Here is a 21,698-nt window from a genome sequence, read left to right as displayed (position 1 = left end):
TGTCCTAAAACTGCTATCCCAGTAAAACATTTGTTCTGTATAATTTAAGAGGACAAGGGTGGGGCATTAAATTTTGTTTTGTTTTGTTTTTTTTTCCGTCCCATCAATGAGAATATGAGAAACAAGTAAAGCCCTTATTTCAAGCATGAAGCAGTGGCGCGTGTATTCATAGAAGATTCGAATGTGTCCCAGGCTGATCTTACAGTAAAGCAAGTCAAAGTTAGTGTTTTGATCTTGGTTTATTATAGAGTAGATAGTAGCCTAAATAATCTAGACATTTTTTTTCTAGTTTTGTTGAGATGTAATTGGCACACAGCACTCAGCATTATGATTCAACTTACCCCTTCATGGAGTGATCAACATCACCTCATAGAGATACAACATTAAAGAAATGGGGAAAATTATTTTTCTTTGTGACGAGAACTCAGGATTTACTATCAACAGCCTTTATATACAACATGCAGTAGTGCTACTTATATTAATCACTTATTAAAGATGTGATTATAATTAAGTTATGACAAACCTAGACAGCACATTAAAAAGCAGAGACATCACTTTGCCACCAAAGGTCCATACAGTAAATTCTATGGATTTTCCAGTAGTCACATATGGATGTGAGAGTTGGAAGAAAGAAGGCTAAGCACTAAAGAAATGATGCTTTCCAACTTGTGGTGCTGGAGGAGACTCTTGAGAGTCCCTTGAACTGAAAGGAGATCAAACCAGTCAATCCTAAAGGAAATCAACCCTGATTATTCATTGGAAGGACTGATACTGAAGCTGAAGCTCCAATACTTTGGCCACCTGATGAGAACTTATTCATTGGAAAAGACTCTGATGCTGAGAAAGATTGAGGGCAGGAGGTGAGGGGGACGATAGAGGATGAGATGGCTGGATGGCATCACCGACTCAATGGACATGAATTTGAGTAAGCTCTGGGAGATAGTAGAGGACTGGGAAGCCTGGTGTGCTGCAGTTCATGGGGTCTCAAAGAGTAGGACATGCCTTAGCAATTAAGCAACAACAGTAAATCACAAATCATGGTGCTTATCTATCTTAGGACCGGAAGTCTGCACCTTTTAACAGCCTTCCTCCGATTCCCCTGATCCTCTGTTAACCACAGAACTGACCTCTTCTTCTGTGAGTCTATTGGTGGGTTTGTTTTTGAACTATAGTTGACCTACCATGCTGTGTGAGTTCCTGTTGCACAACATAGTGATTTGATATTTTTACACATTTCAGAGTGATGACCGTGATAAGCCTCGTTGCCATCTGTCACCATACGAAGATACATTTTCTGAAATGCCTATCCTGAGGGAATCTGTGAGGCAGAAAAGTCACTTTCTTTCAAGGGAAGCCATGAGAATTTTCTTAATCTTCATACTGACATTTGCTTTTCGTCACACTTTGTAGTATAATCAAAGTTTTCTATTTTGACCTTCCAGCTTCAAGAATAAGTTCTAAAACTGAGGAGTTGGCAGGATGATTGTATAAAAGGAAGGAGAGAGGTGGGTGAAGCAGCAAGTCAATTGCAACCTGTGGTATAAAAATCTAACTAGTGATCATCTGTTGTGACTCCCAACTTGCCTTGTAACATTCGGCGATGGATGTGACCTTGGCAACATTTGCATTTGGTGGACAAGTTAGGTGACACCAAGAGGCGAAACTTTGGGAAGACATTTCAAGAATGACTCGGGCTCTCAGGGAGCCTGTGTAGCTACTCTTCCTGCAGGGTCATCCTTCCACTGCACCCAGTCTCCCGAGAGCAGTGCGGGACACCAGGCCCAGTGGCGCCCAAGTGTCACCCTTACCTGCGCTCAGGATAGAGAGATGGCAAATCAGGTGGTCAATCTGGGGTCTCTTTGGACTCCAGGGGCTGTCCAGATTTGGGGAGGGGAGACTGCTTGGGAGAGAGTGGGGGTCCCAGGCCCGCCTCTGGGGCACCAGAACAAAGGAAATGCTCTTCTACCCCTCCCGCGTCCTCCTGCCTCCGGGAGGGCGCAGAGCATCTTTGGCCTCATTCCTGGTCCCAACTGTGAGGGACAGCCGGCTCCCACCCAGACACCCCGACTTGGAGAGGTGGGAAAGAAGCGGCCGGCCCCACCGCCCTCCGCTCTGGCCCTGGGCCTCGCTGCGGTCCGATATGGCTGTGAACAGATGGGCGACCTTGGCGGTGCCGGCTGGTTCCGCAGAGACGGCAGGTATTTTCCTGGGTCTCTATTTCCCAGAGGCCACTGGCAAGGCTGGCTGCCAGAGGCCTTGAGTTCCGTGGGAAGAGCCCTGGGCGCCTGGGGAGGAGCCCCGCGGAGCTGGAATCTGCCAAGCTGCCACCGCGCGGGAGGCGGGGCCTTCGGTGGAGGCAGGGGAGTTCATCAGCCCTCCCTGGGGAGCCGGGCATCCGCCTCTGCTCCTCCCTGCCTGGGACGGAGAGGAGCGTCTCCCGCTTTATTGAATTCAGGGTAGCCAGCGCCCAGCGCCTGGACAGGACTTTCCCAGCGCTGGTGTCAGGGGGCTGTCCACATGGCCTCAGGTGCTCCAGCCCTTGATGTGGGTTAAAACTCCACTTCACAACCCCCATTGATATGAGATATGGATTTGACATCTGTTTGCCAGAGTGTTTTGCACTTAGCCTAACACCCACTATTAAGTGACAAAATTGTGGCAGCCTGTCAGAGCCAGATGACTGGCAGCTGCTGGCTTACAAAACCATTCAAATATTTGCAGGTTTTGAAGCTTTATGCAGTGTTGTACCCAATCTTTCAGTGATTTAACATGTAAAATATAAGTCAAAGTTTTAAATCTGGATTCCAAAATGTTTCCATTTTCCTACAAAAGGAAAAAGCATTCAGGGTGTCTGCTGGAATCAGGCCAATTTCAACCTCCCTCCCTTCTCACCACTACCAAGATTCCTGCGAAAACCCGGTTTTTAAAAAATGTTTGGTTTTTTAAAAACCAAACTCTCTCCTCCTATTATGACCGACATCTCGGAAGACAGAACTAAATTGCCTTAAACTCCAAGGGAATACAATTTCTCAAAAGTAGACTGCAAGAATAATAAGAATCCCCAAGTAAAGCTGGGCTTCATTTTGCATTTGACAATTGCACCAACTTGCCTTTCCCGGGTAAAGGCTCCTAGGTAACATCTGAGCCCTTTGGTTATTTCTAGAACACAAACTCCTCTCCCAACACCTCTAAATAGCTTGGTCCAATTAAGAAATAATTTGCAAATGGCAGAGTATTTCTCTAGATTAAGGTCCATTGAATAAAGTCATGTGGGGTTTTGTCTCCACAATTAGAGCTGGACAGACAAGGACCTCCTGAAAACTGCAGCTGTGAGCAATGGGGGAAAAAAAAAACATTCGTCCAAGATAACTTGATAAGTACACCCTCCTTAAACTCTGGAAGACTGGGGGACTGACTGCCACTTAAGACGTTCAAATGCGCTGTACTTGCAGGCTTTTATTTAATGTTAGTAAATATCCTTTCTTCTGGTGGGAGGGGGTCGTAAGTGCTTTCGGGAAAATGGGGGGTGATCATTTTCAAGCAGTTGCTTTGCTTGTGAGACGTTTCCAGAGAGGATCAAAGGGTGCTAGAGGCACAGTTCTAGAGAGAGAGGAGAGAGACCGGGGAGGCGGCTCTGGCCAGGGGGCCTTCTCAGAAGGCTTCCTCCTCTCGTCCACTCTCGTCCCACGGGGTGGGCGTCCGGGGCCTCAGAAGGGAGGCCGCGGCAGTCCAGGAGCGGGAGGGCCGCAGCCCTGGAGGCCCCATCGGCCGTGCGCTCCTGGAAGGCGGCCTCTGACCGCAGCCCCTTCCTACCTGGAGATCTGTGTCCGCAACAGTGACCCTTAGGCACAGGCTCTGCTTTCGCAGCTGCCGAGCTGTTTGGTAGATAGTTGGGGGAGTTAAAGGCCCGTAGCAGCGCAAAGCAACAAAACAAAAACCAAAAAATAAAAGCGGGGCCGAAGCGTCCCTTGGGCGGGGGAACAGCGCTGAAGCTGGGTCCCCTCGCTTCAGCGAGGACGCGGCGCGGTGCGAGGGGGCGGCGCCCAGACCCCGGGAGCTGGCGCAGGTGACTCGGACCTGCGGGTGCGGGCAGACACCCTCCGCCCGGAGGTCGGGAAGGGACCTGGGGAGCAGTTCCAGGCGGAAATCGTAGCTTGTGTGATGACAGGAGTGACATCTAGTTTATGGGGAGGGGGGTGTGCCGCAGAGAAGGGAGCTTTTTCAGGCCAGGACAGCTTTATCCGGCCCGATCTCTGGGGCCGGGCCGGGCCGGGCCGGGCCGGGCCGGGGCTGCGGGTGGGGGCGACGACCGATCCGCGGAGCGAAGGGGGGAGCGGGGCGCGGGCTGGGGCGCGGCGCCGGGAGCACGGCGACTCGGCTCCACCTCCCCGCTCCAAACGGCGTCGCAGCTGCTCGCGAACCAACTGCTCGATTCTATTCACTGTCGAGTAGGAACAAAAAAGTGGCTATTTATTAGAATACTTGTTTGGTATTGTTCGGCGCCGCACAAAAGGCGTTTCATTATGTGGAGGGATCCCCCTTTTTCCAGAGAGAAACAATAACTGGAAATTGTCTTTAAAAGTCTTTTCCATCAGTAATAAATTTCATTTTCTCGTCTCCCTCGCCGGCAGAGTGCGTGTCCGGGAGGGCGCGCGAGGCGAGCAGCGGCGTGTGCGTGTGCAGCGAGTGTGCGAGCAGGCTGCGCGTGAGTGTGCGCGTGTGAGTGTGCGTGCGCGTGGCGCCCGCGCCCGCCGTGCGGCGCCGCCGGAGCCGGCCGGGCTGGGGTCCCCGGGCAGCGGCGCGCGGCGCCGGGCCGGGGAGGCAACCGGGGCCGAGCGCCCGGGCGCCGCCGAGGCGGACCCGCTCCCGGGACCCGCTGGAGCCGGCGAAGGAACTAACTGTAAGTGTGTCTCCAACTTGCGCGGGGTCTTCCGCCCGCCCCAAGGCGAGGAAGGGGGCGGGAGGGGCTCCGGGCGGGGGCGAGGGTCCCTAAGCGACCTTGGCGGCGGCGGGGGCGGGCGGGGCGTCCCCGAAGCTCCCGCCCCGGCTGGGAACAGGTGGGGAGCTGCGCTGACCGCCGCGGGAGGACTGGACCCGCGCGCCGGCCACATTTGTCATTTTCTTATCTGTGCTTTCACTCCTCCTTCCTCCTTGGCTCTCCGGATTGGCCACCGCCCAAGGGACCGAGACTCTGCTTCAGTCGGGTCGCCCTTTGGGGGGAGGGGGAGGTCGACCCAGTCGATTTTGGGGGGGGGGAGGGGAGGTTCGCGTCCGCAGGGTCCCCTTTACCTCCTGCCCTTGCGCCCCCGCCCACCGAGGCCCGGGCTCCCGGCTCCGGCTCTCGGCCGTGCGCTCCTGCAGCGCCGAGAACGAAAGCCGTGGGTCGAAATTGCCTTTAAAAAATTGACATGTTGAGCGCGTGCCATTTAGTGAGAAGTGTTTTGGGCAAAGAATCAATTTAACTTTGACTGACCGACGGTCTTGACTGTGTTAATACTGCCGCAAGCACGCACACTCAAAATCCATGAGCAGGGACCCCTGGACGCGCGGCGAGCGCCCCTGGACCCGGCGCCTGGACCGCAGCCCCGCGCGCGGCCGATGCCTCGGTCCAGCGAGCTAGAGCAGCACGCCCCAAGACGTGCTGCTTTGGGGTGCCCTAAAGCCACGCGTGCCGGGCGGGCCGCCCTAGACCGCAGGGATCGCACTCCGCGCGGGCGCCCACCCCCTTGGCTCGCAGGCCCTCCTCCAGCGAAATCGGCTTCCCTGCGCCGCACGCGGCGGCCTCGGTCCTCCGTGCGCGCAGCCGGGAGTCTCCCTTCCGGCGCGCGGGCCGCCCTCCTCCGCCTCCTATTCCCCTGCTTTAGCTGCCCGCTGAGAAGAAAGGTGGCAAGGTGGCGAAGTTTCAAAGGTGAAATGGATTTTTGACGGTGGCTGGTGCTGGAAACCCGCGGCCGTGAGGGGCGGTGCGGCTGCCATCGACCGAAATAGGACGGGGCTGGCCGCCTCTCCAGGCAAGAAACGGGTGTTTGAACATGATAGCGGCCGCCGGTCAATTAACCCATTAAAAGCCCGCTTTGCCGCATCGATTTCCCGGAGCGCAGGACGCCCCTCTGTGAAAGCGCGCGCGGGCCCTGCAGGGCACCCGGCGGGCGCAGAGACCCCCAGCCCCGAGGCAGCGCCGCTCAGGCGGCCAGGCCCGGGGCTCTGCCCTACGCTGAGGTCAAGGAGGGAGCGGTTCTGTCCTCGGCTCGGCCTGGCAGGTGGGCTTCGCCGAGGCAGAGGGGGGAACGCCCCGCGCCGGCCAGTGTCCCCGACTAGCCCAACTGTGGCTGCGAACCACAGGCTAAGCCGGCACCCGCGCCGAGGGAACCGGCGTCCAGCCCGCCTCCCTACGGCGCTGCTAGGCTTCCTGCCCCAGGGCCTCTCGACGACGGGGCGCCGCGGGCCGGGCGGCCGGCCTGAACTCCGGCGGCGGCGGGGGAGGTGGCGCCACACTTGCTCCTTGAGGACGGCAGCAAACCCCCAGGTGGCCTGGAGTTCGGGTTCCCGTTGTCACCGAAGAGGATAAGGCAGACGGCCGAGCCTGGCGCGGGAGGCAGCAGCTGGAGGGGCAGGATTGGGATCTGAAGGAGGGGCGTCTCTCCAAGGAACCTGCAGCCGCTAAGGCTTGGGGGACCCGGTCTCCCCCGCACAAGCAGACCGGGGCCTCGGGGACCCTGCCGGCTCTGCCCCGAGGGCGGCCACTCTGCTCAACCCGGGGGTAAGCCGGGGGTAAGGAGGATCTCCTTCCGGGGAAAATGAGCCTGTATTGTGAGGGCTCAACACCCTTCGGATGAAACCTAAGAAAACGCCCCGTTCCTACCCAGAGACCTGAGCACCCCTCCCCTTCTGCCTGAGGGTGGCCTTGGTCCTTTTGGAGCCACTGGGAGCCCCCAGGTTCCAGTCCAGGGGCAGTTGGTCCATAAAAGGAGAGGTGCCCACCCCACTAGCCAGCTTTCTAGAAACCCCCCTATGTTCACCTGCTTTTTCCTCACTCAAATCTGGGGTTCAGAAATTTAGCCCTGAAACTAACAGGGTGCTTGCTCTTTCTCCCTCTCAGTCTCTTTCTTCCTTTCTCTCCCTCTCTCATGCCAAATCTCCCTCCATCTTACTTTCATGCTGCCTAATCCCAAATGTGGGTAGTGTCCTGAGTGGGGGGAGACCCTCCCCATCTCCCCTGCATCCCCGCCCAAATACCTAAGAAAGAATAATGCTGGTGTGTCCTTCACAAAGACCCATGCCCCTGATATCCACCAGGCATCCACCTGAGGGAGGGAGACCTAACCCCCCTTGCAGGGTGGCTGGCTCTGCGTGTGGTGGGGGGCTAGGAAATGGCCCTGAATGTGGGGGGCTGGGGGGTTCTCAGTTCGAGCATGGGGCCCAGCGCTGCCTTCCCCCAACCCTGCTGCCTGCAGACTCTGATGGACCTACTTCTCTGTTCGCTGTTTTCTAAAGTAAGCAACTGAAAGGGCTTGAAATTGTGTCAAAGTGATGTTTTAATCTCATTGAAAAGTGTATTAAAGGACAAGATGTAATTTATGTGAGATGCTTCGATGAAAGGAGAGATTGGAGTGGATGGGCCTTTCACTCCGGTGAACTTCGTGTCATGTTTATATTGAAGCCTGTGTAGCTAATCTAATTTGCAATAACAGGGCCAGCCTGCACCAAGAAGCATCTCTGATTTCACTTTATTTCTTTTCATATAGAAATTCCTTATGACTGTCTCCTTCTGTGAGTGATGCCTTCTCTATTTGGGGGCTAATGAGAGAGAATAAGAGACAAGGCCATGTTTACTCATAACCCGGCCTCTTGCCTGCGCACCCCTGGTCCCTGGCTGGCCTGGACTTGACCGGGCGCTGCATGGCCCAGAAACACTATTTTTTATCTCTTCAGAATGAACCCGAGGGCAGCCTCCCACATCAAACCCTGTGCCCAACCCCGGGCACTTGGATGGGGCTCCTCGGTGGACCAGTACATGCTGGACCACTTTCTGCCAAGGATTTTGGCTTTAGAAGTTGGCTTAAAAAGCAGATGGTACTGTATTCTCAGGCCTTTGTTTCTGCAGATTTTAATGGGAAACACTAAGGAAGCTCCCCCCATTCAGCAAAGTTTCATCTTTGCTGAGTCTATCCAGGAGACAGACCCCCGTTCAGGCGCCAGCCTTGTATTCTTATTACCACCCTGAACACAAGCATTCTTTACCAATAAAAAACTACACGCGCCAGAAAATTACAACTTCTATACAATGTAAAAAAGGTGTATTCAAACTGTTAATTACCGAGGGTTGTATAAATGAAACTTTCGCAGTGACCCATTTAATTTTGCGGTAATTACTGACAAAATAAGACAAGGATGAATCACAATACAGTATATTTATCTTGAAGGAGGATATTGCACTGGTGCCGTTAAGCCAAGGAGTAAGAAAAGCTAGGGGGGTGGTGGAGGGTGTCGCAGAGATAAAGTGCATAAAAATCACACCCTGAAACCATCTGGGTTCAAACTGCAGACGGCAGGCTCAGGTGGCGTCCATCCAGATGTTAGAGGCTCCCAAACCCTCTGTTCTGGCATCGTCGTGTCAGTCCTGCGGATTCGCTGCCTTGAGCACAACTTCTGCAGATCCTGGAAATCTGGGCGGCAGAACGAGGGCTCTGCCTGCCCTGCATCAGCTCTCGGCCGACTCTGCCCCGGGACGGAGAGGCTGGACAGTGACCCCGAAACCGCGCTGAGCCCAGGCCCCGGGAGGGCCGGGCGGGATGCAGCGGGGGTTGGGGACGTCCCCTCGCCCAGTCCGCTTCTTGCAGGCGAGTCCACAGGCTTGCTCCTTCCCGCTCCGTCTCGGGGCTTCAGGGAAGGTCGAGGAAGGGACGTGGCCTAGCTTGGGGATCTTCTCTGCCGCCCCGGGGTCGGGCAGCAGCTTAGCCGAGGCCTTCCGGGCACTAGCTGGGGTCCCTGCTCCAGCCGCTTTGCCGCCCAGCCCTGCATCATCCTTGGGGACAGAGAATGCGGGCCGCCTGCCACGCCCACCGGCCCCTGGCCCTGGATGCGCACCCCACCTGCAGCCCCAGGGACCGGCGACTGGCTGCCCTGGGCGAGGGGCCCTGCGCCCCGCCGCCGCGGGTGGGGCTGGCAGCCCGCGAGGCCCCTGCCTTCAAAGTTCACCCAAAAGAACTGCGTGCTAAAGGCGCGCGCCTCCTGGCCCTCCAACCCAATTGGTTTGGGCCTGATGGGCACCCTCGAAGAGGCCCCAGCGCCCGGGCGGACGGGGCCGGAGGTAGGCCTGGTTGAGATTCTCCTCGGGAAGTTTCCCGCGAAAGGAGGGCCGGGCGGCGGAGCGGCAGAAGGAGACGCGCTGGCGGCGAGGCCTGGGCACCGGCACCCCGCGGCCGCCCGCCCTCCAGGGCGCCCGCAGCTCCCCGGCGGAGGGCGCGAGGCTCCCTTCGGGTCGCCGTGTTTTCCTCTCTTGTCTTCTCTTGTTCATTCATAAACCTGGTGGCTACAGACGCGGCTTGAATATTGACGGCTCTCCCCCAACTGCTCCGCCGTTAACCCAATTACAGAATTCATCAAGAACTGTGTGAATTATCTCTTTCCATACAGTATCAGCATTAGCCTAATTAAAAGCTATAATGTCTGATATAATGATTAAATCGTTAGCTCTGCTGTAGGGAAGCAATATTTTGTTTTCCCTTCAATTAGAAGCTGATTGAGGTTTTCAGAGCAGGTCAGCTGTGAAATTTGAATTATATGTGTGAGTACTGCTCACAGGGTGAGCCCCTACTCGAAAGCTCCCAGAGATTCTCCAAACGCTTTCACCCAGAGCGCTGGAGGCACAAACAACGCGCGCGCGCGCTCACACGCAGGGCGGTTTGATCGTCCCCGGGAATTCACGCATCTCCACGCCGATGCTGGAGAGAGTCCTGCTTGACTTCGAGGGGATGGGCTTCACTTCCTTTCTCCAGCAGACGCTTCTGGAACAGCTCCCCTCCCCCCCCCCCAAACCCCACTCTTCTCGTTGACGGAGAGGAAGATGGCCTTGCCCGCGGCGAGCCGTGGCCGGACCCCCTGCTCTGTAAGGACCGAAGCCACTTGAAGCTCCGACTTGGCAGCGGTTCTCTTTCCCTCTGCTTCCTCTCTTCCCGCTTTTCCACACTTTTATTTTCCCCTTTAAGACAGAAACTCGCCACCATCAAGAAAAAGCTCTTGTTACTTTGGCCCCTTGGCTTTGGGAACAGTGGGGCCGAGGTGGCCTGGTCACGACGCAGAGTGGGTACGCGAGCGCCCGGGGACCGGGAGAGACGAGCGCCCCTAAGGCCCCTAGCTCGTCACCCGCGCAAACCCCCGAGTGCGCGCGCCGAGCCCTGGGACCCGCTGGTGCCTGGGGAGCGCCGGCCGGAAGCCCCCGAGCTCCGCCCGGGCGGCGAGGGCGGTGGCGGCCAGCAGACGGCGACCGCGGCCCGCGCGGCGGCTGGGTGCAGGCTGACGCGCGCGGGGCCGGCGTCGGGGTCCGGGCGCGCACCCGGCGGCTCCCCCGCCTCCCCGCGAGGTCCCCTCCTGCCCGCCCAGCGCCGCGGTCGCCTCCCACACCCGCGGGCCTCCGCCTCCTCGCCGTCTGCGCCTCCTGTTGGCCGAGGTGACCTCGGAGGCCTTTCAATTGAATTGTCTTCTCTTTCCTTTTCCCTCCCGCGCTTTCTTTCCGCCTTCTCTTCCTCTCTCTTCTCACATCACTTTCTTTCCCAAAAGTCCTGCCAAGGAATTGGCGGCTCCGTCGTGATTTGCCTGTTAAAACTTTGGTCTCAGTCCGTCGGGCTGCGCCCTGGGCGGTCTGTGGAGGCGCCTACCCGCGGCCTCGGTCCTCGGGGGACCTCCGGAAGTGGCTGGGCTGAGTTAGGCAGGGCCGCGGGCGGAGGTCTGGGCACCGCCTCCGGAGGGTATCATTAGGACCGGTCGTGTGCGCCAAGGCCTCGGGAGACCTTGGAGAACATTCGTCTTCTTCGCGTTCCCAGAGGTCCCTTTGTCCTCAGAAACTCCTAACCTGGCCATCTCTGCTCCTTGGAGCTTGAGACGGGCGCTGGAACAGAAGGTCATCTCCGAGTGCCTGAGAGCAGGCTTTCATTGACAGACTGCTGCGGCCAGGCTGCTGTCCAGCCTTCTCCTGAGCACAGCCTCAGCAAGGGGAGAGAGCCAACGCCAAGAGTCTGAGTCACCGCGAACAGGCAGTGTGAGTTCCTGGTGCTAAAGTCCAGAACTCAAGTTACTGGAGAGCCGAGGGCTCTTGTATAACTGCCTAAACGCAGGACTTGAATATATATGCATACATTCTTTGGGTACACACCTGTATGTATATTGATGCATATATTTGGTATATACAGGTGTGAATATATTCCGTGTGCACCAGTGTGTACATGAATGCATATATGTATATGTCCTGTGTGTATACATGTATTTTATGTGTGCACACAGGTATGTAAACATATGCACACCTGTGTGTATGCATATGTTTATACATATACACATGTATTTAGACATGGGCATATATTCTGTGTATACACAGGCATGTATTATCTATGTGCACTTGTATGTACACAATATGCACAGATGTGTATATATAATTTCCTCTAATGATGGCTTGGATCTGAATTCTCTTTAAGGATTGTCCCCAGAAGTTAAATAAAAGGACAGAAAGCATCTTTACTTATCCACATTTCTAAGTTGATCTTCTCTTTGGCGCTCTGAACAAACAGGCACAAAGAAGTTTCTGAGTTGCCAAGAGAGCAAATGTGGCCAATCAACAGTAAACGAATCCATCGCTGGGGGTCTGGGCTCTGATGTTACTTGGAACCAGTGTAGTCTATCTTTACATTCTGCAGTGCCTGGCCTTGGAGAGGGTCCCTGCCAACCTGGTGGGGGTCAGGAGGGAGGAACATAGATTCAGGGAGAGATGTTTTCCCAACTGTTTTGGACCATTTCTGGCTCCTCCAGGAGTGACAGGGAGCGGAGGCCGCAAGCAGGAAGACGCTGAGGCCGGAGAAGCCCTCACGGGCAGGAATTCATGTGAAGCGCCTCAATCTCCATGCCAGGCAGGAAGGCACCGAGAGTTCTGGCAAGCAGTGCCCTGCCACTGCCTAGCTGGCACAGGCGGTGGCTGCCAATCATCTATCACTTGGCAACAAGCTACACCTGCAGCTTGGGTTTAATGCTTATGCATGTGGGCACCCACAGCGCGTGCACCAGCTTGGGCCCAGGGACCACCTCATCACTGAAAAGGGCTTATGGAGAGCACCCGGGATGCTGAGCACCAGCGTGCTTTAACAGAAGGCTAAACCAGCTACCCCCTATTTAGATGCTCTGGAAAACAAGAGTAACTTTGTATTTGGGAACAGTTTCCAGGACCGTGGTAGAAAGAAATCAGACCATTTCAGAGTCAGCTATCCAAGTTCCCCAAAAGCATAAAGCATTCCTGCAATGCATACTGGAGTGCAGGGTGTTTATAAAATAAATTGCTCCATTGATATGGAAAAATAATGTGCCCAGCCTGGTTCACACAAAGCGTTTTTCAGGGGGTCTCAGGCTATTTAGTTTAAAATTTAAATTGAAAAGCAGAGGAAAGAAATCTTTCACTTGCTAAGTGGATAATATAGTTTATAATTTGTAAACCATTTCCTTTATTTCAGTCTTGCTGACTTTCCATAACACACTGGATCACACTGCACACCCATTGCCTCCTAAGTTATCAAAGGAGAAACGGATCTATAGCATTCTTCAGCAATATTCCTGTTCTTTTTTTGTTCATTCACAATGGAAGTGGTATTTGGAGGTAGTGCATGAAACAAATCAAAAGGTTTAACAAACTCGATGGGTGAAATAAGAAGGCAGTTGAAAACCAAGTTTATAACCTAGATATTTAGTGAAAAATAAATATGAAATGACATTTCCTTTATAATATAATTATATATTATTTGATGAGTTCACTATTAAATGCTGAATAGCCTGAAATGAAAGCAGTTAAATCCGCAGAGGCCAATTTGCTCTTGCACTGCATACTGAAACAATCCTGCAAAAAAAAAAAAAAAAAGGCAACGGTAATAATCACAGTGATTGAGAGGAGAGAAAGCATTATTCCTGTACCCGGGACAAGCAACAGGGCTAGGAAATTCACAAGCTCAGGGTTTTTTTAAGGGGTGGGGGGAGGGAAGAGGCGTCGTGTGTTCGCTGCCCGACATACTTGAACAGCCTTCTTAACTAGTCTTGTAACGATCATCGTTATATGTTTATTTTTGTCACAAGATGGTCAGTTAGGCGTTTTGGTTGGGCACCACTTTATCCACCAGCCATCTCCTAAGCACCTCCCTCCGCAGCGCACAGAGACGCCCCGTTCCTCCCCAGGACTCTAGGGATTTCCCGCAAGCCTTTGGGCCATTTTCAGACCCTTGGGGTTGTACCCACAGCGAGAGCGCACTGGTGTTTCAGAACGGGCCTGTGCTTCCCGGAACTGAGGACACTCTGTGGTTTAACAATTACACCCGCAGGTCTGTGCCATCGTCGTTCCAGGAAACAGGCCTCTGGTTTGCGTAAAGCAGGAGAAAGGGCATCGGTCTCCTTGTCCCGAGGCCCCACCTTTCCAATTCGGGTCCAGGTGCCCCCCACCCGACCCGGCCTCCGTTCACGAAGTTTTCGCAGTTCTTAAGCAAACGGCTCCAGAAAAGCGTGGGCTAGATCCTTCGTTTGCGATTTCAACCAACTTTTTCAACTCTCGTTGAGTCACTAGGTTCCAGATAGATCTTGTTGCTTTCAACCTTCCTAGAAATGCCGTTTTAGGAGGAGGAAGCCAAACCAAAAACAGCACGTGATGACAACCCCTAGACTCAGTACCCATCTCCCCACCCCGTCCAAAATAAGACTTCAGGGCTAATGCTAAGAGCAGCCGTGGAGTGGAGCCCGACGCAAACGCTCGCGCTCCTCGGGATCCTCGCGGCCTGGACCGCGGAGGCCTTCCCTACGGCAAGGGGCTGAGAACTTCAGCCCGGCGGCGGCGAAGCGTGCGCCTTGGGAGGGGGACGCAGCGGTCCAGGCCTCGCGGGCGCGCCCGCGGGGCGGGAGAAGGGGGGCGTTCCAGCTGCGTGCCTCGGCAGGTCTCCCCTGCTCCCGAGGGCGCGCCCGGCCTTCCGGCCCCCGGGCCGAGCGGGGGGGTGGGGGGGGGGGGCCGAGCATCCCGCCTCGGCCTCCAACTTCCCCCTTCCCAGCAGGCGCGGAGTCGGCTGGCAGGGGAGCGGAGGGGCCGCGTTTCCTTGGCGCTTTTTTAAACGCTGCTCGGGACTGCCGGCCCCCGCCCCCCGCCCCGCAGGAGTCGTTCTTCATCTTCGCTTTTAAACCCGCTCGTTAATCGTTCGGAGCGCGCGGGCGGGGAGAGGCGAGGAGGGCGAGCTCGGGGTTCGCCGCCGCCGCCGCCGCGCGCGCTCGGGAAGCGGCGTGGCATGGACCCCCTCCCGGCTGCCTCCCTCCTCCCTCCTCCCCTGCTCCGCCGCCGCCCTCCGCTCCTCCCGCTCCGCCGCCCGCGCCCGGCGCCCCTACCCCCTCCTCACGTCACTCGCCAGCGCGCCATGCAAATCACCGCCGCCGCCGGCTCCCATTGGCCGCGGCGCGCTCATTTAATGGCAGCCCGGGCCCGGCGTATGGCTGCTGGGCCCCGCGCGCCGCCGGCCCCGCGTGCGCCTCCGCTCCGAGCGCACGGCCCCGGGCAGGCAGCCGGCAGCGCGTCCCGGGCTCGGCCGCCCCGCTCTCAGGCCCTCTCCGCGCGCCTGCGCCCCCTCCGCGGCCCCCGGCCCCCCTCCCCGGCTGCACCGTGATCGCCCCCCGCCCCCGCACCCCCCTCCCGCTCCCCTCGGCGACTCGCTCCCCCCGGGCACCTGGGACCGGCACATGCCCAGAGCACGCGGCGCACCGCCCTGCTAGAAGTTGCAGCCCCGGAGTTGGAGGCCGCGGAGGACCGAGCGCGGGAGGAAGGAGCTGCGCGGCGGCGGCGAGCCCCGAGCCGGGCCCAGCGCACCGCTGCGCCCCGGAAAGTGGAGCTGAAACTTGGCCGCGCCTGCACCTGTTGGCACCGCGCCGCCGAGGGCGACCCGGCTGCGGCGACGGCGACCCCGGCCCTCGGCCTCTTCGGCAAGTGGTTGGCGCTTCAGAGAAACTTTCCACCCGTGAGCCGGACCGGCGCTAAGTGCGTGTATACTTGCCTCTTTTGTGTCGTTGTCGCTTCCACCTCTCCGCACTCTTCTCTCCGCCAGGACCTCACCCCCCCGCCCGCGTCTCGGTCCGTCTGAGCCCCTTTCCATCCCCCACCCCGGCCGTCTATGCGCCAGGCCCTCTCCGCGCGGCGCCGGTGAACCCGCGAGCCGCCCCGATGTACAGCATGATGATGGAGACCGACCTGCATTCGCCCGGCGGCGCCCAGGCGCCCACGAACCTGTCGGGCCCGGCCGGGGCGGGCGGGGGCGGCGGCGGCGGCGGGGGCGCCAAGGCCAACCAGGACCGAGTCAAGCGGCCCATGAACGCCTTCATGGTGTGGTCCCGCGGTCAGCGGCGCAAGATGGCCCAGGAGAACCCCAAGATGCACAACTCGGAGATCAGCAAGCGCCTGGGCGCCGAGTGGAAGGTCATGTCCGAGGCCGAGAAGCGGCCGTTCATCGACGAGGCCAAACGGCTGCGCGCGCTGCACATGAAGGAGCACCCGGATTACAAGTACCGGCCGCGGCGCAAGACCAAGACGCTGCTCAAAAAGGACAAGTACTCGCTGGCCGGCGGGCTGCTGGCGGCCGGCGCGGGCGGCGGCGCGGCCGTGGCCGGGGGCGTGGGGGCAGCGGCCGTGGGCCAGCGGCTCGAGAGCCCCGGCGGCGCGGCGGGCGGCGGCTACGCGCACGTCAACGGCTGGGCCAACGGCGCCTACCCCGGCTCGGTGGCGGCGGCGGCGGCCGCCGCGGCCATGATGCAGGAGGCGCAGCTGGCCTACGGGCAGCACCCGGGCGCGGGCGGCGCGCACCCGCACGCGCACCCCGCGCACCCGCACCCGCACCACCCGCACGCGCACCCGCACAACCCGCAGCCCATGCACCGCTACGACATGGGCGCGCTGCAGTACAGCCCGATCTCCAACTCGCAGGGCTACATGAGCGCCTCGCCCTCGGGCTACGGGGGCCTCCCCTACGGCGCCGCGGGCGGCGCGCACCAGAACTCGGCCGTGGCGGCGGCAGCGGCGGCGGCGGCCGCTTCGTCGGGCGCCCTGGGCGCGCTGGGCTCGCTCGTCAAGTCGGAGCCGAGCGGCAGCCCGCCGGCTGCGGCGCACTCGCGGGCGCCGTGCCCCGGGGACCTGCGCGAGATGATCAGCATGTACTTGCCGGCCGGCGAGGGCGGCGACCCGGCGGCGGCACAGAGCCGGCTGCATTCGCTGCCGCAGCACTACCAGGGCGCGGGCGCGGGCGTCAACGGCACGGTGCCCCTGACGCACATCTAGGGGCGCGGGCACCCCGCGGCCGGCCGGCCTCGGTACAAACCTGTCCACGTTCTCCTGAAAAGGAAGACACAGACGCCGCACGCCGGGCGCCGCCTGGCCCCCCGACCGCGAGCTCCCGGGGACCGCTCGGCGGGACGGTTGCGCGTCGGAGACTGAACTCCGGTGTTTTCTTGAGACTTTTTGTACAGTATTTATCATCCATCCGCGGAGAAGGCAGAAAGCGTCTTCTTTGCTCGAGGGGACACAGAGACCGAACCAAGCACGAGGCGACTCCCAACTTTTCTATCCCCGCCGCGCGCCCGCTTTCATCCCGCATCGCCTCCTGACGGCGTCGGGTGACGGCGGCGCGGGGAGCGGGTCTCATCTGTTAGCTGTGTAGGGAGACGGCGCCAAACACAAGTTTTGGTAGTCGTTACGGCTTAGGGGGGGTCGGTTTGTTAATTTATACAAAGAGATTCCCTCCACCCACCCCTTTCAGGCGGCAGCGTTATTCTGGGTTTTGTAAAACTTTCTGTATCTGAGCATTTTCTTTTTTTGTTGTTTTGTTTTGTATTATTTCATGTAAATGCGTTGTGAAATTTTTATTTGCGGCGTTGCGGTGTGGAGAGGGGGATTCAGATTATGTACATAGTTTCCTAAAAAGCCTTTCTTCTAAAAACGAAAAAAAGAACCCCCCACCCTAAAAAAAAATTGCATCGAGCTTTGAGTCAATAAATTTAAGAGCGAGAAGTCCGTTTTTCCCCATAAATTTGAAACGTGCTGAATTTATAATCATGCTTTATGAGCTCAAGATACAATTAGTTAATCTGAAGGAGAAAGAAAAATTATCATGAAATGAAACTGAGGGAAACCGGGGGAGAGGGCACAGTGTCCTTGAAGTTGCATTAAAGAGGAAGGAAGGGGAGTAAAAATCGATAGATTATTTTGTAGACTTTACACTGTCATTACGGAACGAGAAATAATTGCCCCCCCCAAAGAAAATAGTTTTGTAGCCCGGCCTTGGGTGCGTAGTTTTTAACTGCAGGCAGATGCCGCGGGCTTTGCGATTCCTTGTTTCTAGCCTCTTCCTGCTGGCCCGGGACCTGCGCGCAGTTTGGTCCAAAGGAGGGAGGAGAAAAGACCCCAGTGGCGGGACCGGGGCAAGGACGGGCGACAAAGACTCGGTGGGGGCGCCGGGGGGCCCAATTCCCCTGCAGTTAATGAGACTGCAAGTGGAATTTTCTGAATTTGGCTCAAGGAAACGCACTCTCTAAACCAAAATGTACTGCAACCGATTCCCCTCCGTCTGGCCTCAGCCCCTCCCTCTGGTATATCTCTCCTTGGAAAAGGACAAAATAGTTCTGTTGGGTTTTCACACACAAAACCGACCATTCCAGGATGCCCCGCGTGAACTGGGATGCAAGTTGCTAACCGATGTGAATGCAAAATGCGGTGTTTATTATTCCTGACGAGATCTGAGGTTGTTTGATGCTTTAATTTTTTTTAATTATATTTTTTCTAGGTGTTTATTGGTACATTGCAGTTTTTTCTGGATTTTAAAGTTTTCTGTAAAACTTTGTCTTCAAGTAATATGACAGCATTAAATATTGCATTTGAAAGTTATACTGTAGCAAATACGTTTTGACATTAGTCACAGCATAAAGATGAAAATTATATTTTTGAAAAGAACAAAGCTTTCCATCAGATCGAAATACATTGATTTCATCAGCCCCTCATTTTTCTCAACATTTTTTTTTTTTTAGTCGTGGAATGAGCATAGACTGTCCATCCAAACGTGGGCCTGTGCTAGCAGGTTAAAGAAAACCAGGGTCAGCCTGCGCTAGAGAATAGCTTTAAGTAAAATACTCACCTGACAATTGACATGTGTAATTTTTTTGGAGTCACTTTGATAATTTTGCTTCAATCACTCATTCCTTAAGGTGACTGCAGAAATTTCAAGAGCTAGGGCAGTTGCTTCTTTCTAACGATAATAAAGTCTCCCTCTTTCTTCTTTTCTTTCTTTTTTTTTTTTTGCTTTAGCAATTTGATGTGTTTGGATACATAGGGACTGCTGGGCAGAACAGCATCTTAGATAGTGAGACAATCTGAAAATAAATGCCACACACAGTCTCCTCTGGGAGACACTTTGAGAAATTCTGTGATGCTCTGTGGACTCCCCAAGCGGTGGAAGGTTCAGGCCTCATCTGCTCTGAATGTCCAGAGTTCAGTGGACTCCGCCTGGCTCTTTTCTAACATCTTCCTGCAACCTGCTAAGGGGGCAGACAGACCTGGGGCTGTGCTCACATATAAATACATTTGTATCTTTGCTGGACTATTGGCATAACAATGTTAGTAATGTGGGATACATTGGAAATGTTTCTGACCATATAAAGTTTAGCCCGGGCTCCTGGCAAAGCTGTCTGTTGGGCTCCTGGAAGGTGGACTTATAATGTGGCATTTCCCCTAATCGGCCTCATACCAAGTCAGCAGAAATAGTCAATGCCAGGTGGCCCAAGCCACGTTGTCAAAAACCCCGGAAGATCTGAAAACAAAAATTCCTGAAATTCAGCAATTGTTTTGTTGACTAGAACAAGGAGGAGAAAAGCAAATAAAAATTCTTTAATGATTCCATTTTAAAACAACCTAGGACGGGGGGCGGGGGTAGAAATTAGCCAGGAATCATGTTTCAGGATCGAAGTCTTATCGCTCCAGCAGTGTTTCTTCGACTTCAGATCGTGGGGAGAATATTCTACAAGGCCCGGGAGCACCTTACTCAACCGCGAACTGCTCTCCTGCCGAGGCGGCCTGGCCCTGTTTACGCGCACGGCGTGGCCTTCACGGTACTGCCCTGGCCTCGTCCACGTCCCGAGGGCACTCGGGGGTGGGAGTCCTGAGGCTTACTCCAGTTTCTGTGAAAACAGTGTGGAGACTGCAGACAGGACTCTGATGGTCTTGTGCAAAGTTTGCACAACTTCGTGCTTAGAGGACCCGCGAGCTTAGGAACCGGCCCGTGTGCACCTTCGGCCCCTCCAGGCCGAGGGTAGCAGGGTTTGTTTGCTGGAGACATTTTCCCCTCGTTTCTGTACCCCACCCCCACCTTTTTTTTTAACCTCACGGGGCTCTCTCGTTGTCGTGGTTGAGACTCTGGCCCTCCTCCTCCTCCCCCCTCCCCCGTCAGAGAAGCCCACTGCAGCTGGTGAAATGATTTCCAAACTGGCAGTGGGAATAGAGCGCGCGACCTGCAGACGCGGGACTGGTGGGTCTGGTCAAGTCCTGCCTTTAGGAGCAGATCAACACGCGTCTTCACGCGTTTCACTTTCCCGACAAAGACTGGGCCACGCGGATTTCTTCTCCGAAAAATTCCAGTTAATTCGTGAAACCCCTCCGGGGCCGCCGAGGGCCCGGGTTCCCGCACCCACGGCCCGCGCCCCCCTGCGCCCACCCCCACTACCCCGCTTCTGCAGCCCGGCCCTCGGGGCAGAGGCTCCAGAAACATCGGCGGCTGAATGTAATAATAGGTTTGATTCCTTGGAAACTTCAAGTGAAAAGCAGACTTGGCCTTGGCGCGGCTCTTTTTCCAGCGTGGCTCTTTGGCGGGATTGAAAGGCCCAGCCGGGAGGGGAGGGGAGTGGAGGGGAGGGGGGCGCGGGCCTCCCGGGGAGAGGAGCCGAGGGAGGTGGGCCCGGGCCCCCGCCCCCCAGACCCCAGCTCCCCAGGGTCGGGGCGGAGAGGGGACCGCGCGAGGGCCGGCGGGCGGGCGGCGCGGAGGCCGAGCCCGGCAGTAGGGGACTTGGGACCCCTCACCCTTCCCACACCTCGAGGTCCGCCCACCCCAGCCCGACGGCGAGGCCCCGCGGGGGGCGCGGAGCTCCCCCTCCCTCCGCCCCCGCCTCCTCACCCGCGCCCTCGCCCCCTCACCCCCACCCTTCCTCTCCAGCTGCGCGCCCCCGAGAACCCGGCAGTGTCGGCGGCGGGCGGCGCACAGGGCCCGGTGCCCTCTGGGCGGGGGCTGCCGGGCCTCGCGGCTCCCCGACGTCGCCCTCCGCCGCGGGCGATCTCCCGCCCCCGCCGCTCCGGGCTCTCTCCGCCCCCTCCCTCTCCTCCACTTCCCCTCCGGCTCCGGCTCCTCCGCTCTCCTTCTCCGCCCTCCGGGCCTCCTCGCCTTTGTCTCCACGCGCCCGTCCCACCTCCCCCGCGGCCGGGCCCGGGACGCTCCCCGGGGTCCGTGTCGGGTCGGCAGGTGCCCCGAGGGCCGGTGCCCCGTCCCCTCCGCCGCGTCTCTGCGGGCTCGGCGCGGGCGGGGCCTCGCGGGAGCGGCCCGGGCCGGGGGCCGCGCGGGGTGTCAGCCGCGGGGGGATTAAGACGACTGAAGCGAGGGAAGAGGCAGAGTGTTTTGTGTTTAAAGAGAGCGGGATTAGCGGAGAGAAAGTCCTGACCTGGGGTCAGCGGCGAGTCAAACCCTTTTACAATCAGCGGGCGGAACGGGCGGTCTCCGCGCTCGGCCGCAACAAGTTGGGGGCGGGGAGGCCGGGCCGCGCGCGGAGGCGGCGGGGGCACCCGGGGGCCCGCAGGCGGCCGAGCGCGCCGAGGCCTCGGCCTTCAGGATCCTTCTCCGTAACCGGAGCGCCTGTCTCCGCTCGCTGGGCGCGCGCGAGCCTGGGAACAAGCCCGCGAGGCTCAGTCCTGCCCGGGCAGTTCTGTTTCCAGAAGAAACCACAACCAACGACCGGGCCCTCCGCCGGCCGGCCGGCCTCTCCGTTTTTCACCCGAGGCGCAACGGGCCTGGGTTCCTGCAAACCCTGGGGTGTGTGTGTGTGTGTGTGTGTGTGTGTGTGTGTGTGTGTGTGCGCGCGCGCGCGCAGCAGGGGGTGGAGAGGGCGCATGGAACACATTCAGGCTGTTTGCCCCTAACCCAGGTGTGTGTGCGCGCGCGCGGGCTCGCGCAGCATGGGGGGGCATGGAATATATTCAGGCTGTTTGTGCCTGGATGCGCTTCTCCACCAGGGTGGCGCTGATCTGGGTTGTAAACCCGCGGCGCTCACCGGAGAGTGAGCCCCGCGAGGCTCATCTGAAAAGTCGGGGAAACTGGAGTTTGCGGTGCCGGGTGGGGGGCGGGTGGCAGTCAGGGGGAAGGAAAGAGGAGGACGGACTGTCCTCCTCACAAGTCAGGTTGGGGTTC

The 21,698-nt window shown here is 57.6% G+C and overlaps 1 protein-coding gene across 1 annotated transcript; it reads left to right on the top strand.

The window, feature by feature from the left end:
• The first annotated feature begins 14,603 nt into the window (after nt 1–14,603).
• Nucleotides 14,604–18,528, top strand: SOX1 (SRY-box transcription factor 1). Its single transcript, XM_070471396.1, has one exon. It carries the CDS (start codon nt 15,434–15,436, stop codon nt 16,538–16,540), a length of 1,107 nt encoding a protein of 368 aa, XP_070327497.1. The 5' UTR covers nt 14,604–15,433; the 3' UTR covers nt 16,541–18,528.
• Nucleotides 18,529–21,698: the final 3,170 nt, after the last annotated feature.

This window comes from Odocoileus virginianus, chromosome 8, assembly GCF_023699985.2.
Source record: "Odocoileus virginianus isolate 20LAN1187 ecotype Illinois chromosome 8, Ovbor_1.2, whole genome shotgun sequence".
Taxonomy (NCBI): domain Eukaryota; kingdom Metazoa; phylum Chordata; class Mammalia; order Artiodactyla; family Cervidae; genus Odocoileus; species Odocoileus virginianus.
This window is presented reverse-complemented; position numbering and strand designations above follow the sequence as displayed.